The sequence below is a fragment of the Chiloscyllium plagiosum genome, unplaced genomic scaffold (assembly GCF_037043375.1).
Source record: "Chiloscyllium plagiosum isolate Xiang-an unplaced genomic scaffold, Cpla_swu_hap1 HiC_scaffold_22, whole genome shotgun sequence".
Lineage (NCBI taxonomy): Eukaryota > Metazoa > Chordata > Chondrichthyes > Orectolobiformes > Hemiscylliidae > Chiloscyllium > Chiloscyllium plagiosum.
Window position 1 is genome coordinate 1,918,736 of NW_028270160.1, and position 17,897 is coordinate 1,936,632.

Here is a 17,897-nt window from a genome sequence, read left to right on the forward strand (position 1 = left end):
AGCTTCTTCCCCGTTGCTAATACTTCTACAATTATTGAACATATGTTTTGTAAATCTTAAAAAAGCCAACCATAATTCTTGGCCTGTGAGTTTTCTTGCAGCATTGTCTTGGAAATTAATCTTCAATTCTTAGAGATTCAATGTTGGAGAACCCTGGATAAACTGAGACATTTTTTTCATTATTCCTTCATGGGATGTGGCCAATACTGGTATTTGCTGTGCAATCCTAATTACCATTTAGCTAGCTGGGCCATTTCAGAGGGCAGTTAACCACATTGCTGTGGGTCTGGAGTCATACGTAGGCCAGACCGGGTGAGAACAGAGATTTCCTTCCCTGAAGGACATGGTGAGCAAGTTGGGTTGTTTTATGTCAATCCATGATAATTTCAAGGTCACCATTAGCTTCACCTTCAGGATTCATTCATTCAATTTAAATCCGGCCAGCTGCTGTGATGAGAATTGGGGGTCATGGCATTGCATAGTCCCTAAAATACTAATCCAGTCACGTGTTAGCAGTTTGCCCCACAGCAGACAGCGGGAACTGGACGTAGGCTGTGCTCCGTGCTGCAAGGCCTGGCCGTATCTATGGAAACTCTGCGCGCGGGCCCGAAAGGCGGGGCTTGCGTCTGACGCACGGCGGCGTCATGAGGTCACTGATGATGCAATCCAGTGCGTGCGTCAGTGAGGCGTGACGCTGCTGCGTGCCGGAGGAGGATCGGGTCAGTATTCAGCCAGTGCCCTTCGAGGGGAGCGGAGAGGGGCTAGGAGGAGGCGGACGGGCGGAGCGGCTGGCCGGAGAGGAGAAGGGGAAGGCCTGCAGAGATTACCCGGGGGCGTAGGATTGCGGGAAACAGAGGCCCATCGCCAGCTGTGCACGGGGTGGGGGGTGGGTGCTGTCGGCATGGAAACAGCTGGCTGTCAATCAGAGGCATGTGACCCCGCCCCCTTGCGACTGGGGCTCATGGTCTTAGGGGCTAGGTCCAGGCATGGAGACAGGATGGGCTGAATGTCAAAATGTGGTGCTGGAAAAGTGCAGCAAGTCAGGCTGCCTCTGAGGAGCAGGAGAACTGAAGGTTCAGGCAAAAGCCCTTCATCAGGAATCCCGAAATATTGATTCTCCTGCTCCCCGGATGCTGCCTGACCTGCTGTGCCTTTCCAGCAACACACTCTCAACTCTGATCTCCAGCATCTGCAGGAGTCCTTTCTCCTAAATGTCAAAAGGCAGAGGCTGGGGATAAAGGGCTCTTTCTTTCAGGATGGCATGTTCTGCAGAGGTCAGTGTTGGAACAACCACCATTCACATTATACATTAACAATCTGGACCAAGGAACTGAGGGCATTATTGCTATGTTTGCAGATGATGCAAAGATAGGTGGAGGGACAGGTAGTGTTGAGGAAGCAGGGAGGCTGAAGGAGGACTTGGACCAGCTAGGAGTGTGGGCAAAGGAGGGGATGTGGAATACAATGTGGGAAACTGAGAGATTGTGTACTTGGAAGAATAGAGGCATTGCTATTTTCTAAATGGGGAAAGGCTTTGGAAATCTGAAGCACAAAGGAAGTTGGGAATCTGAGTTCAGGATACTCAAGTTTAACACACAGGTTCAGGTAGCAATTAGGAAGGCAAATGCATTGTCAGCTTTCATTTCAAGAGGTCTAGGATACAAGAGCAGAGATGTACTACTGAAGCTCTGTAAGGCTTTGGTCCTGCTACATTTGGAACAGGAAAATGTGGAGTTGTCTCTCCTCTCTGATAGTGCCTTGGGATCTTTACATCCACTTGAGAAGGCAAACAAGTCCTTTATTTAAGTCCTCATTCAAAAGGTAGTCCTTCCAACAATGCAGGACTCCCTTACCTTTAGTTTTCCTTTTGGCTAGTTACTGCTCGCTTTTGTGGTTACTGCTTTGATTTCTTTAACAACAGGAGATGGGGGAGACAGTAAACCAGTATTTTGCCCCCAGTGTTTACTGTGAAGAAGAATATAGCAGATGGAGAATGTGGGAAAATAAATAGCGACATCTTGAAAAATATCCATATTACAGAGAAGGCAGGGCTTGATGTCTTAAAAAGCATAAAGCTAGATAAATCCCCATGACCTGTACCCTAGATCTCTGTGGGAAGCTAGGAAAATGATTGCTGGGCTCCTTGCTGAGATATTTGTATCATTGATAGCCACGAGCAAGGTGCTGGAAGACTGGAGGTTGGCTAACGTGGTGCCACTATTTAAGAAAGGTGGTCAGGAAAAGCCAGGGAACTATAGACTGGTGAGCCTGACATCGGTGGTATATAGGTAGTTGCAGGAAATCCTCGGGGACAGGACTTGCATGTATTTGGAAAAGCAAGGACTGATTAGGGATAATCAACATGGCTTTGTGCATGGAAAATTATCTCACAAACTTGATTGAGATTTTTGAAACAGTAACAGTGAGGATTGATGAGGGCAGATCAGTGGACATGATCTATATGGATTTCAGTAAGATTAGATTAGATTTCCGACAGTATGGAAACAGGCCCTTCGGCCCAACAAGTCCACATCGAAGAGTAACAACCTAGACCCATTCCCCTACCCTACATTTACCTCTGACTAATGCATCTAACACTATGGGCAATTTAGCGTAGCCAATTCACCTGACCTGCACATCTTTGGATTGTGGGAGGAAACCCACGCAAACACGGAGAATGTGTAAACTCCACACAGACAGTCACCTGAGGCAGGAAGCAAACCCGGGTCCCTGACGCTGTGAGGCAGTAGTGCTAACCTCTGCTCCAACCCCAACCTCACCATCAAACCAGCATACAAAGGGGGTTCAGTGGTAGTTTGGCGCACTGACCTCTGCCTGCCGAAGCCAGACGCCAACTCTTAGACACTTCCTCCTACCGCCCCTTCAACCATGACCTCACCTCCCATCACCAAACCATCATCTCCCAGACCATACATGATCTCATCACCTCAGGGGACCTCCCACTCACAGCTTCCATCCTCATAGTTCGGGAACCCTGCACCGCCCGATTCTACCTCCTATCCAAGATCCACAAGTCTGACTACCCTGACCGATCAATTATGTCAGCCTGCTCCTGTCCCACCGAATTCATCTCCACCTACCTTGATACTCCTATCCCCCCTGGCCCAGGAACTTTTCACATACATTCGGGACACCACCCATACCTTCCATCTCCTCCAAAACCTTTGTTTCTCTGGCCCCCAATGTCTTATCTTCACCATGGACATCCAGTCCCTCTACACCTCCATCGGCCATGACCAGGGACTCCAAGCCCTCCGTTTCTTCCTCTACCGACGTCCCCAACAGTACCCTTCCACTGACACACTCATTCATTTGGCTGAACTGTCCTCATTCTCAACAATATCTCCTTCGAATCTTCCCACTTCCTCCGTGCCATGGGCACCCGCACTGACCCCAGCTATGCCTGTCTCTTTGTTGGCTATGTAGAACAGTCCATCTTCCGTAGTTACACTGGCACCACTCCCCACCTCTTCCTCCGCTACATTGATGACTGCATCGGTGCCACCTCGTGCTCCCATTAGGGGGTTGAACAGTTCAGCAACTTCACCAACACATTCCACCCTGACCTTAAATTCACCTGGATCATCTCTGACACCTCCCACCCCTTCATGGATTTCTCCATCTCCATCAATGATGACCGACTCAACACTGACATTTTTTACAAACCCACCGATTCCCATAGCTGCCTGGATTACACCTCCCACTTACCTCCTGCAAAATGCTATCCCTTATTCCCAATTTCTCCGCCTCATCTACTCCCAGGAGGACCAGTTCCACCACAGAACACACTTCACCAGATGGCCTCCTTTTTTAAAGACTGCAACTTCCCCTCCCATTTGGTTGAAGATGCCCTCCAACACATTTCATCCACATCCCGCCCCTCCACCCTTGAACCCCACGCCTCCAACTTTAATAAGAACAGAACGCCCCTGGTGCTCACCTTCCATCTCACCAACCTTCACATAAACCGCATCATCTGCCGACATTTCCGCCACCTCCAAAAAGACCCCACCACCAGGGATATATTTCCCTCCCCACCCCTATCCACTTTCCGCAAAGACTGTTCCCTCCACGACTACCTAGTCAAGTCCACGCCCCCCAATAACCCACCCTCCCCTCCTGGCACCTTCCCCTGCCACTGCAGGAATTGCAAAACCTGCACCCACACCTCCCCCCTCACCTCCATCCAAGGCCCCAAAGGAGCCTTCCACATCCATCAAAGGTTAACTTGCACATCCACCAATGTCATTTATAGTATCCGTTGCTCCCGATGTGGTCTCCTCTACACTGGGGAAACTCCCCCTCCCACTCTGCCGAGGGCATATAGGTCCTGGGCCTCCTCCATCACCACTCCCTCACCACCCGATGCCTGGAGGAAGAATGCGTCATCTTCCACCTCGGGACCCTTCAACCCCAGGGCATCAATGTGGACTTCACCAGTTTCCTCATTTCCCCTCTCCCACCTTACCTCAGTTCCAACCTTCCAGCTCAGCACCATCCTCATGACCTGTCCCACCTGTCAATCTTCCTTCTCTCCTATTCGCTCCACCCTCCTCTCCGACCTCTCACCTTTACCCCCACCTCCATCCACTTATTGCACTCTCAGCTACCTACCCCCAGCTCCACCCCTCCCATTTATCTCTCCACCCGAGGCTCCCAGCCTCATTCCTGATGAAGGACTTTGGCTGAAATGTCGATTTTCCTGCTCCTCAGATGCTGCCTGACCTGCTGCGCTTTTCCAGCAACACTCGAATCAGTGCTAACCACTGAGCCACTGTACCGCTGTTCGGCAGGGTTCCTCGTAGTACACTGGTTAGCAAAATTAGTTCACATGGAATAGAGGAAGAACTAGGTATTTGCATACAGAACTGGCTCGAAGATAGAAGACATTTTAGGTAGAAGGTTTTCAGATTGGAGGCCTGCGACCATTAGTATGGCACAAGGACGGTGCTGGGTCCACTGCTTTTAGCCATTTATATAAATGATTTGGATGTGAACATAGGAAGTGTGGTTAATAAGTCTGTAGATGACACTAAAATTGGAGATGTACTGAACAGCAAAGAGGTTTACCTCAGAGTACGAGGGGGTCTTGGTCAGATGGGCCGAGGATTGGCAGATGGAGTTTAATTTAGATAAGTGTGAGGTGCTGCATTTTGGAAAGGCAAATCAGAGTTGGACTTATACATTTAATGGTAAGGTCCTGGGGAGTGTTACTGAACAAAGAGACCTTGGAGTGCAGGTTCACAGTTCCTTGAAAGTGGAGTCGCGGGTAGATAGTGAAGAAAGCATTAGGTATACTTGCCTGAGGACCGCCAGACTACTCAGACCCCTTGGAATCATGGTAGCCCACAAACCCACCAACACACTAAAACAGCAGCTAATGAACTTAAAAGACCCTATACAGTCAACAAGCAAAACAAACCGACCGTCATTTGCAAAATACTTTGGAAGGACTATAATAAGCACTAAAGTGGACAAACAGGCAGAAAACTAGCCACCAGTATACATGAACATCAACTAGCCACAAAAAGACATGACCCACTCTCACTCATATCCTGACATACAGACGAGGAAGGACATCACTTCAACTGGGGCAACACACCTATCCTAGGACAAGCCAAACAGAGACATTCATGAGAATTCCTAGAAGCATGGCATTCCAATTGGTACTATATGAACAAATACATCAACTTGGATCCCATTTACTACCCTCTGAGAAAAAGAACAGGCTATGACATGACCAAGGAGAAAGTGAGGTCTGCAGATGCTGGAGATCAGAGCTGAAAATGTGTTGCTGGAAAAGCGCAGCAGGTCAGGCAGCATCCAGGGAACAGGAGAATCGACGTTTCGGGCATAAGCCCTTCTTCAGGAAGAAGGGCTTATGCCCGAAACGTCGATTCTCCTGTTCCCTGGATGCTGCCTGACCTGCTGCGCTTTTCCAGCAACACATTTTCAGCTATGACATCACCAACCCAAATAAACCTAAATACCTAAATAGAAAGCGGGACATAACACCAGCGCTTCACCGGAGGCTCATTGATGATGTTGCCTAGTATGTGATGAAACATCTGAAACCTGAACCTTCCAGCTCAGCGAGCAAACTTACATCCAGAACCTCAACCCAAACTACAAATCTCACTAATGCTTGCCTTTATTGGTCAGTGCATTGAGTATAGGAGTTGGGAGGTCATGCTGTGGTTATACAGTACATTGGTTAGGTCACTTTTGCAATACTGTAAGCAATTCTGGTCCCTACTATGGGAATGATATTGTAAAACTTGAAAGGGTTCAGAAAAGATTTACAATTATGTCGTCAGGGTTGGAGACTTTGAGCTATATGGAGAGGCTGAATAGATTGGGGCTATTTTCCCCGGAACGTCAGAGGCTGAGGGGTGACTTTTTAGAGGCTTATAAAATCATGGGGGGCATGGATAAGGTAAATAGACAAGGTCTTTCCCCTGGGGTGGGGGAGTCCAAAACTAGAGGGCTTAGATTTAAGTTGAGAGGAGAAAGATTTAAAAGGGTTCTAAGGGGCAACTTTTCCACGTAGAGGGTAGTAAGTATTTGGAATGAGCTGCCAGAGGAACTAGTGGAGGCTGTACAATTACAACGTTTAAAAGGTATCTGGATAGGGATATGAATAGGAAAGGTTTAGAAGGATATGGGCCAAATGCTGGCAAAAGGGACTAGATTAATTTAGAATATCTGGTCAGCATGGACGAGCTGGATCGAATGATCTGTTTCCGTGCTGTACATCTCTGACTAAGTACCTTAGTGTTTTCATTGCAAAATTACAGACTTCACTGGTTATGTCATTTTATTATTTATAACGAACTTTAAAGTATTACCAGAGTTATCATTTTTGAAGAAGTCCAATAAAGGATTTTCAGCAGAATAGGCTAATGACATGCGTTTACATAGTGCTGTCAACATATCAATGCGTTTTTCAAAATTCAGCTGCAAGAGTCACAAGGATCAGAAAACAACTATACTGCAGTTTTTCATTGTTTAAAACAAAACTTCAGTATTGACAGTTTAAAATGACAATAATAGCAGTTATTGTTTTATCTTCAGGTTATTTGGAGGTGATTAACAATGCCAGAAGTGAAGTCCATGTTTCGAGAAGTCCTTCCTAAACAAGGTGTGTTTTTGTTTAACTTGATGTGATTTGCCATAAACTGAAATATATCCAGCAATGATGACACCTTATGTCATTTTTCAAAATCAAGAACCATAGGTAATTTTCGTTTTCAGAGAATCAGACAAGCCTAATTTAATAGAAAAGCAAGATTATCTGAGATTGAAAATCTGAAATAGAAACAGAAAATGTTGAAACCAATTCAGATAACTCAGTTTCTATTTCTGCAGATAATAACATTTCAGGCCAGTAATGTTTTCATCAGAATTCACCAGGAACATTAAATCTTTCTCTGTCTATTGACACTGCCTGAATCCAGGATGTTTTGTTGAACATGTGCTATGATATATGTGTTGGAGTAGGCCACTCAGCCCCTTTGGCCTGCTCCATTGCTTAATGGCTGAACTGATTGTAACTTCAAATCCATATTGCCACTACCCCTTATAATCTTTCAGCCCTTTGCTTGCTAAGAATCTACCGACCTGCGCTTTAAAAGGATTCAGACACTGCTTATATCATCTTTTTAGGAACAAAATTCCAAAGACCATCATTCAGAAAAATTGTGCTCCACCTATTTTAAATGGCTGACTACTAGTTCTAGATTTTCCCTCAAAAGGAAATCTTCTCTTCACATTTTCTGGTCAAGAACATCTCCAGATCTCACATGTTTCAATCAGGTCACCACTTAGGTATAAACCCTACTTTCCTCATAAAATAAGCCACCCATTCCAACTATTAGTCTGGTAAACCTTCTGTGTCCAATGTCTCCAATGCATTTACATCCTTTCTTAAATAGTTAACTAATATTAAACATTACTCCAGATGTGGTCTCACTACCTCTAACTGTTGCCTTACCTTCCCTTTGCAATAAATAATAACTATCAGATTTCCTTAATGACTTGCTCCTGCATACAAGCCTTTTTGTGAACAGTACTTGGAAAAATCCTCAGTTATAGGTGAGCTATTTACTCAGATACATGAGATTGCCAGCATCACCTAGTCAGGCATGAAACACAACAGCATCTAATCATCTGAAGAATCATCACCAGAAAACCAAAACATATTTACCCAGAGTTGGATGGTTACCTGGTAGTGTCAGAAGTAGTGACTACCCTGGCAGTTTGCACTAATTGTACTGAAAGTGTGTGAAACCTAAGAACATTGAACATAATCCATTGAGACCCTCAACCTGCTCCACCATTTTGGATCATGGTTGGTCATCTACCTCAACACCATATTCCTACTTTTGCCATTTCTGTGATATCATTAGTAGCTAGAAATCTACCAATCTCTAACTTTAACTTAATGACTGAACTTATCCAACTCTCTGAGGCGGAGAATTCCACCCTCTGGGTGAAGAGGTTCCACTTCACATCAGTCCTCGATGTCTTGCTATTTATTCTCATATTGTGTTCACTTGTTCCAGACTCCACAACTAAAGGAACCATCCTTTCTGCATCCACTCTTTCTTTAAAACGTTTGTAAGTTTTTATGAAATCACCTCTCATTTTCCTCAACTTCAGAAAATGTCAGCCTGGTTTCTTCAATCTCTCTTCATAGAACAGTCCTACTATCCTAGGAGTGGATCTGATGAACTCATCTGCACTCCTGTAAGGCAACTATATCTTTCATTCGGCAAGGAGACCAGAACTTCTCACAATACTGCATGTGCAATTTAACCAATGCTCTATGCAATTGAAGAAACTCTTCTTTGCTCTTGCACTCAAACCCTCTTGTAATAAATTTGCCTTCTGAATTGCTTGTTGCACATGATGCTAGATTTCAGTGACTTATACCTACGTGCCTTTTGACATCAGCATTTTTCAATTCCTCCCCAAAAAGTACTCTGCACATCCATTGTTCCTACTAAAATGAATAACTTCAAAAATATCCATATTATACTCCATCTTGCATGCTAATGCCCACTCACTCATTCTGTCTAATCCCCTGAAGGTTTAGAACTCACTTCCACCAAGTTTTGCATCATCTTGGAAATGTTGCAAATGTTCCCTATATGCAAATTATTGGTACAGGGTATGAAAATCTGGGACCAAGCACTGATCCTTTTGATACCCACTTGTTAAAGTTTGCCAATCTGGGAATAACTCGTTTATTCCTCCCATATGCTTTTTGTCTTTTAGACAAATCTCAATCCAATATTACCCCAAATTCAATGTGCTTTACTGTTGTTTACTAACCTCCTGTACAGAACTTTGTCGTAAGCCTTCTAAAAATCCACATACACCACATCCATTGGCTTCCCTCTGTCAATCCTGCTCGTAACATCCTCAAGAAACTCTTATAAGGTTTTTTCAAACATGATTCACTTTCATTATCCACATTGACACTGCCCGATCATACAAATATTTTCTAAACATCCAGTAATTGCATCCTTTATAATGGGTCCTTGTATTTTCCCTCCTGTTGACATCAGACTAACACATTTCCTGTTCATTCTTTTTTAAACAGTAGGATCATGGTTTCAATCTTCCAGTTTGCAGGCACCACTGCAGAACCATTAGAATTAAAAAAAAACAACCACCAATGTATTCACTTTGTTCTGTAGCCATCTCTTTCAACACTCTATACTGAGGGTCATCGTGTCCTAGGAATCTGTCAACGTTCAGTTCCATTTATTTCTGCGATACTTTTAAAGTTATTAATACTGATTTCTTTCAGTTCCACACTCTCACTAGACCCTTGAATTATTTCAGGGAGACTTCTAGTTGTCTTCCTCTATGAAGACTGATACAAAGTATTTATTGGGCTTCTATGCCATGTTTGTATGACCTATTATAAACTCCCCTGACTTTGCCATAATGGACCCACATTTCCTCTTCACATTCCTATATGAGCTTTTACAATGTTTTATGTTTGTTGCTATTCTATGTATTTAATCCTCTCTTTATCAATTCCATGACATCCTTTGAATTCTAAAATTTTCTAAATCATCAGGCTAACAACATTTTTTTGACAACTTTATGAACCTCCTCCCTTGATCTAATAAAATTTCTAACTCTGCTTGTTAGCCATGGCTCTGTTGCTATTCTTGTTGAGTATTTTAGCCTCAGGAGTAAACGTTCTTCGACTATTGCACTTTTTTTGCTACTTTTCCCCTTAATTTACAGTTTTTCCACTTCCTATAAAAGCTTTATTCTTATGCTTTCTGAATTCCTTCTCAAGTACTCAAGCTAGTTTGCTTAAATCCTCCAAGCAGAACTAGCATATCTCCTGGCAAGGATATTCATGTGTCCCTAAGACCACTAAAGGATTTTCACATACATGCTTCTGGATAACACCAAGAATTATTCAGAGAAGCCAGGCCCTCTAACAAATGTAAGTTTGTTTTGTTACTGTAACAATTTGTAGGATTTGAAAAATAGTGTTCATCATGTTTACGTTGTTGATTTACTGGATAGCACATGAATCTTTCAGAAGGCGTGGCATAAATATCTCATTATTTATTAGCTCCAAAAGCCTTGAATAAAATTGTGTAAATCCAGCTTTTATTGAGCACAAAACTGTAACAAAGGTTTTACCACAAATCAGCACAAAGTTACCAATGTCATCAGAGGACATAATTGTGCACAAAGTGGAAAAGTTCACACAGGTAGAAAGTGTTCTGATGCAGAGCTTGAAGAGTGTTGTGAAGGGAGCTGTAGCTGATAGAGGTTTGCACAACAATAATATTCGAATGATTTGTCCTGTAAAAGTAAAGCACTGCAGGTTATGGTCTTATTCAGTGCACATCTCTGCGTTAAGAACTCTGCCTTGTTGTCACCTTTGTTTTTTATGCAATAAATTAAATCTTTCTGGGCTCTTGTTGAAAACTGTTGTTCTCAGTAGGGGAAGATAAAAGAAACAATGGAATAAGTATCCGGTATAGAACAATCTCTGACACCATGATTGCAAATCCGATGTTTTGATATTTGTGATGTCAACATCGTATTTTAATACTCCTTTGCAAGATAGAGAAACAACATCTCACATTTGCCTGGGTACCTTAGGTCACATTGAGTTTAACAACTGCACAGCATGAATGCCTCCCTCTATGTTTGTTCTCCAGACACAAGTCCTGTCCTGTCCTGTATGGAGCTCTGATGAAGGGTCACTTGACCCAAAACCCTCTTTCTGCTTTCTGTCCAAAGATGCTGCCAGACTTCCTGAGTTTCTCCAGTAACTTCTATTTTTTTTTTGCTGTCCTGTATTGATTCTTTTCAGCACAGCCAACCCTTTTCCAACTACCTCACAGTTCCTATTATCATCTATGCAGCAGTTACAACCCCCAGCAATCACTTCAACTGCTTCGAAGCAGTTACTTCAACAAACCTTACTTCGGTTATAGGTAAAGTGTGGAAAAGGTTATAGGAGATAAGATTTATAATCATCTAGAGAGGAATAACATGGTTTTGTGAAGGCTAGGTCGTGCCTCACAAACCTTATTGAGCTCTTTGCGATGGTGACCAAACAGGCGGATGAGGGTAAAGCGGTTGGTGTGGTGTATATGGATTTCAATAAGGTGTTTGATAAGGTTCCCCATCGTAGGTTATTGCACAAAATATGAAGATATGGGAATGAGGATGGTTTAGTGGTTTGGTTCAGAAATTGGCTAGCTGAAAGAAGACAGAGGGTAGTAGTTGATGGGAAATGTTCATCCTGGAGTTCAGTTACTAGTGGTGTACCACAAGGATCTGTTTTGTGTCCACTGCTATTTGTCATTTTTATAAATGACCTGGATGAGGATGTAGAAGGATGGGTTAGTAAATTTGTGGATGACAGTAAAGTCGGTGGAGTTGTGGATAGTGCTGAAGGATGTTGCAGGTTACAGAGGGACATAGATAAGCTGCAGAGCTGGGCTGAGAGGTGGCAAATAGAGTTTAATGTGGAAAAGTGTGAGGAGATTCACTTTGGAAGGAGCAACAGGAATGCAAAGTACTGGGCAAATGGTAAGATTCTTGGTAGAGTAGACAAGCAGAGAGATCTTGGTGTACCTAGATCTCTGAAAGTTGCCACCCAGGTTAATAGGGTTGTTAAGAAGGCATACAGTGTGTTAGCTTTTATTGGTAGAGGGATTGAGTTTCGGAGCCATGAGGTTATGCTGCAGCTGTACAAAACTCTGGTGCGGCTGCACTTGTAGTGCGTACAGTTCTGGCCATCGCATTATAGGAAGGATGTGGAAGCTTTGGAAAGGGCTCAGAGGAGATTTATAAGGGTGTTGGCAGGTTTGGAGGGAAGGTCTTATGAGGAAAGGCTGATGGACTTGAGGCTGTTTTCATTAGAGAGAAAAGGTTGAGAGGTGACTTAATTGAGACATGTAAGATAATCAGAGGGTTAGATAGGTTGGACGTTGAGAGCCTTTTTTCCTCGGATGGAGATGGCTAGCACGAGTGGACATAGCTTCAAACTGAGAGATCATGAATAAATGAGACATCAGAGGTAGTTTCTTTACTCCGAGAGTAGGAGGGGCGTGGAACCCCCTGTCTGCAACAGTAGTAGCCTCACCAACTTTAAGGGCATTTAAATGGTCATTGGATAAACATATGGATGAAAATAAAATAGTGTAGGATGGATAGGCTTCAGATTGGTTTCACAGGTCGGTGTGACCTCGAGAGGTGAAGGGCAGGTACTGCGCTGGATTGTTCTATGCTTGTCCTTTTCTTTCTTGGTCTCTGAGAATTGACCCAATGTACACATCTCCCTCTCCCAGCCCTCCCTCTGCCCAAAAATACCATCATTTCCAACTGATTAAAGGTCACTGGGCTCAAACCATTAACTGTTTTTCTCTCCACAGATACTGCCAAACTTGTTGTGACTTTTCAGCACTTTGTCTTTGTCTCTCATTTCCAGCTTCAGTGATGATTTAAATCAGTTTCTAGCACAGATACGCTATTGAGAGTATTGTTTGTAAGTTCAAAAACAACTGCCAGGAAATTGCACAATACTGCAATGATGGAGAAAGGAACAGTAGAAATTTTAATTCATTTAGTTTGAAAGTTCTGTTTTGTTTTAGCGTTTTTTAAAAAAAATAGGTGACTATACTTGTAAGTTCCTATTTTTGCAACGCAAAGTAAAACTGAAATTGAAGGAAAGACACAGAAGTGCAAGAGACCACTGTCAACAAACACTGACATAAGAAATTCAGCATCGTTCATTGTAGGTGATAGCTTTAAGATATCTAGTTGTTAGGAGATTTGAATATCCTACAAATAGGAATCACATTCTTAGTTATTTAGAAACTACTGCAGCTCTATAAGGATTTGTATTGGTCATTACCACAAAAATCAATAAAAAAATGCAATAATACTCATTGGTATTCTTATATCAAAATCTGGTAAATCAGTCAATGGAATGGATATCTAATCAACTGTAAAATTAAAATATTTTTTCAATAATAAGTTATTGTCCTCAATTCACCTTAAAAGCTCCAAACAGTCAAATTAATAGTTACTTGTACTGTTTGTAGTTCACTATAAATGTCACTCTAAGAGTGTGGTGGAACTACTGGGAAACATCATCATTGACCCTATTTTAGTTCTGTCCTTGCATGTGCAAAACCAATCAGTTTTCAGCATTCCTGATGAGCCTTTGAAATAATGGGAGATTTGAACACAAGTCCCGAGATTCACTGGTGAAGCTTCTCTATTGAAATAACCAAGTTTTTTCCACTTTGAGGTGATGGCCTTGGATTGGCAATCTCACACAAAAATGCCCGTACTGCTGTTAAACAAAGGAATAGGGAAATGTGGCCATCTTGGATAGATCATGACTTTTACCATGTTGCTCAATTATTCTCAACAATCAGTCAGTCGTCTTGCCAATAACATCATGTTCCTGAACTGAATCATAACATCTGGTTTGATGGCAGGTATTCTGAGGGTGTCGTTTGGAACAGGAGAAGTTTGCCCTGGACATCAGAAGGTACATGCATACTTGGTGTGCAAACAGACTTAGTGTGCAAACAGACTTAGGGAAGTAACTCATTATGGTAGAAGCTCAATCCCAGGCAGCTCAGAAATAGAGTTGTTACACTGTCCTGGGCCCAGGAACACAAATCATACACTCAATAAAGATCTAACAATGAATATTAATGCTCCATGATTACAATCTGTTGCAAAAAAAAGGAACAAATACCCACGTACTTTACAATTTCTTTAAATCTGTTATTCATTTACAATAGGTCAGCTCTCCTATGAGGATGTTCCCACTATGGTGCTCTGCAAACCAAAGCTGCTGCCGCTTAAATCAGTGACACTGGAAAAGATGGAGAAAATGCAGAGGGAAGCACAGGAGGCCATTCGCCAACAAGAATTGGCGCAACATGAAAAGAAATAAGAATTTTTCCCAGTCTCACGGGATTGACTGTAGCCATAAGAACCTGTTGTTTTCATTCCAAGTTGTCATTGATAGTAGCATACCAGTTTTGTGAACTTCAAGATGACATCTTGTAATGCTTAGTTTAAAAATACAACTGAACCCAATGTTTAATCCAAAATGGAAAGTGGTGTCTAGTAGGTCATTCATACAAATCTTAGAGAAACAGGCCATGCAAGCTCAGAAACAACTTATTGCTAACCTATTCACACAATGAGTTCTATAAACAAACTGCTGGACCCCCCCTCCCCCAAACAAGCTTTAGTAAGATAGTCAATGTAATATTGGGGTGTGGAGCTGGGGAAGGTGGAGAGAAGCACAGGTAGATAGACATACAAGCTCCACTGCTCAATAATTTTATTGATCATATCTGGTCTTCAAAACAATCATACAGGAAGCAGAACTTGCTCTTCAATAGTTATTCAGGCAGCATTACATTGAGTACTATGGCATTTGCTTGAAGTAATAATGTATCCTCTTGTTGAATTTTTTAGTTAAATTAAATGCATTTGCAGTACCATTGTATGGTGTATTCAGCTCAAAGAATAATAAGTTTCATGTCTTAAATTTCAGATGGTATGGTTGCTATTGCACCACTATTCAAACTTCATTTTTGGACTGCAGCGTACAATCTAGACTGAAAGGAGTGTTGCACTGGTAGAAGCCCTGACATATCAGTGGGATGTTGCACTCACATTCCCTTTGTCTGTCCGTTGTGATAGTTCTGGTGAATATTGGATAATCAAAGAGAATTAAAGGAATCTTCATGGTCGCTTAGCCAACATCACAAGTTGAATTTTAGATTCAAGAGAATTTCGTTAAGAGTTATGGGACATTGGGTATAGTCAGTTCTCAAAAATAACTTCAAAATTGGAGGAAATCACTCAAAAGCCACTAGTTTTTGCCAATAAGATGGAACTTGTAAGGAAACCCAATAGTACTGTTAGAAGGAATATTCAATGCTGAAACTGTCATTCTCCATTTTGTTCGTGTTTGAGATCAGTCAGCCCACTTTTCTTTATGTTCTAGGAAATTTAGCAATTATTAAGTAAAAGGAGCAAATCCACATGGAAGTTTTGTCCTGTCCAAGGAAAATGTTAAAAAAAACCCTGACCAATAAAATCTCTGCTAATTAAATAAAGAACTCTGCAGAAGGTGAAAGTGAGGGCTGCAGATCAGAGTGGTGTGGAAAAGCACAGCAGGTCAGGCAGCATCCGAGGAGCAGGAAAATCAACATTTCAGGCAAAAGCCATTCATCAGGAATGAGCCTTGAAAACATTTAGTGTTAACCTCAATCACTGAGGCAGAATTCCACAATCCCACTACACAAGCAGAAATTTTTTGACTCAATCTCACGCTTAAACAGCCTACCCCATATCCTTAAACTATGACCTTTGTAATCAGACATCTAATCTGTCCCTTTTAAAGCTTTAAGACTTATTTTTAATACTATACCATTTTAGTCAGGCACTATTTGAACTGATATTTGTCAGTGACCTTAAAAAAATAATATTTCATGTGGTTAAAATTAAAAATATAATGTCCTGTATGTGCTAATTAGTGCATTAAAAAATCAGAATTCAAATTTCCTTGTGTTTTTAACATCTAAAGATGTACTGAGTTATTTTAAAAAACATACACAACATTCACCAAGTTTAGTAAATAAAATGTTAGAACCCTCACTAATTTTACTATTTTTACTTCATTCTTTTATCAATTTTGGTTTGGAGTTATGAATTGCAGGCTGAAGATGACCTTTGGACTGTGAGCAGCAGCTTGTGATAAAAACAACAAATTGCGGTCTGTTTGTGGGGTAAGACCTAGAAGTTAATTGCAGATTAGATCTTAATCAGAAGAATTCCATAGATGCTTCAATACTAGATAAGAGATTAAATAGGTCTAAACAAATATCAGATTTTAACTAGGTCAGTCTGGAAAAGACATCATGCTCCAGATGATAGGTGCTGAATGGTAACTGGGACCTGGTAGAGGAGCCAGCCAGGCAGGCAGAGAGGCCAGAGTTTTGAATTGGTTTTGGTCAGTGTTTTCACAGAGAAGTTTGGCTGTTGAGATTTGACAGTTTACTGCTTTACCTTCCATTCTCAGTTATTGGAAGTTTGGAAAATAGAAACTAAGCTATAAGTATCACTGACTCCCTCTGGGGAAACAAACATGGACCTGATCAACAACTTCACAAAATAATGCATTGTGAAAACCACTGAAGTAATTTGGCCAGTTTTTTTTAAAAACAACTTTTAATGATCCGTAAACTGTCCATCTGTCTGTTGTGGAGATGGACTGAACACAAAGGTTATTAAGTTTAGACATAGACATCAATTTATTACTTTTTGTTGTTTAATTTTACTTTGCTAATGTTACAGTATTAGGAGTCTTTTGTTTAAGCTATAAACCAGTGTTGGGAATTGATTATTTGGAGTCTGGGTCCGGTTATTCAGGAAGTCTAACTGGGAACCATTGGGGTAAATTGAGGCCTTTGAAGGTTTTTAATTTTAACCATGTTGCAAACGCACGGTAGAAAGGCTGATTTGGTTCAACTGCCCGTCTCCATGTGAGAACAAAAAAAATAACAATTCTTAGGAATAGACAAGAATTCATAGAAATCGTATGGTGCTGATGAGGCCCTTTGCCCACTGGGTCTGCATTGACACACATGAAATACCTGATCTTCAAGCGGATCCCATTTACAAGGACTTGGCCCATAGCCGATGCTGTTATGACATGCCAAGTGCTCATCCAAGTATTTTTTAAAAGGATATAAGGCAACTCACATCTACCAGGCAGCATATTCCACATTGTGAATATGTTCTGGGTTAACAAAGCAAAGCTTTTCCTCAACCACTTTCACTCCCCCCATCCTGTCACCCCGAACTGGTGTCCTCTCGTGACTGACCCTATAACTAAGGGGAACAGCTGCTCCTTATCCTGTCTGTGCCTGTCAATCTTGTACATCTCAATCAGATTGCCCCTCAGCCTTCTCTGCTCCAGTAAAAACAATCTGAGCCTATCCAACCTTTCTCATTACTTACATTTTCCTTCCCAGGCAGCATCCAGATGAATCTCCTCTGCATCGGACTTCACTACTCTCATTGACACACTTAATCACCTCAAAAAATTCAATCAAATTTTTTAGGCATGACCTCCCTTTGACAAAGCCGTACAAATGATCCCTGATCAAGCCTTGCCTCTCTGTGTGGAGATAGATTCTGAAGAAGAGAATCTTCAGCTTACACTTCCAGGCTTATCCCTACACACAAATTTTAAATATCAGAGCCACATTAGCTCTTCTCCAGTCCTCTGGCCACAGGGAAGGTGCCAGAGAGGAATTAAACATTTGGGTCAGTGCCCC

The 17,897-nt window shown here is 42.1% G+C and overlaps 1 protein-coding gene across 1 annotated transcript; it reads left to right on the top strand.

Moving 5' to 3' along the window:
- The first annotated feature begins 690 nt into the window (after positions 1-690).
- bbip1 (BBSome interacting protein 1) lies at positions 691-16,115 on the top strand. Its single transcript, XM_087998709.1, has 3 exons — positions 691-719; positions 7,096-7,162; positions 14,337-16,115. Exons 2-3 carry the CDS (start codon positions 7,117-7,119, stop codon positions 14,489-14,491), a joined length of 201 nt encoding a protein of 66 aa, XP_087854835.1. The 5' UTR covers positions 691-719; positions 7,096-7,116; the 3' UTR covers positions 14,492-16,115.
- Positions 16,116-17,897: the final 1,782 nt, after the last annotated feature.

Excerpts from the sequence above, each read along its gene's own strand:
- bbip1 (XM_087998709.1), top strand. The coding sequence starts at position 7,117 with ATGCCAGAAGTGAAGTCCATGTTTCGAGAAGTCCTTCCTAAACAAG. Across the intron at positions 7,163-14,336 it reads AGAAGTCCTTCCTAAACAAG|GTCAGCTCTCCTATGAGGAT; the intron begins GTGTGTTTTTGT and ends CATTTACAATAG.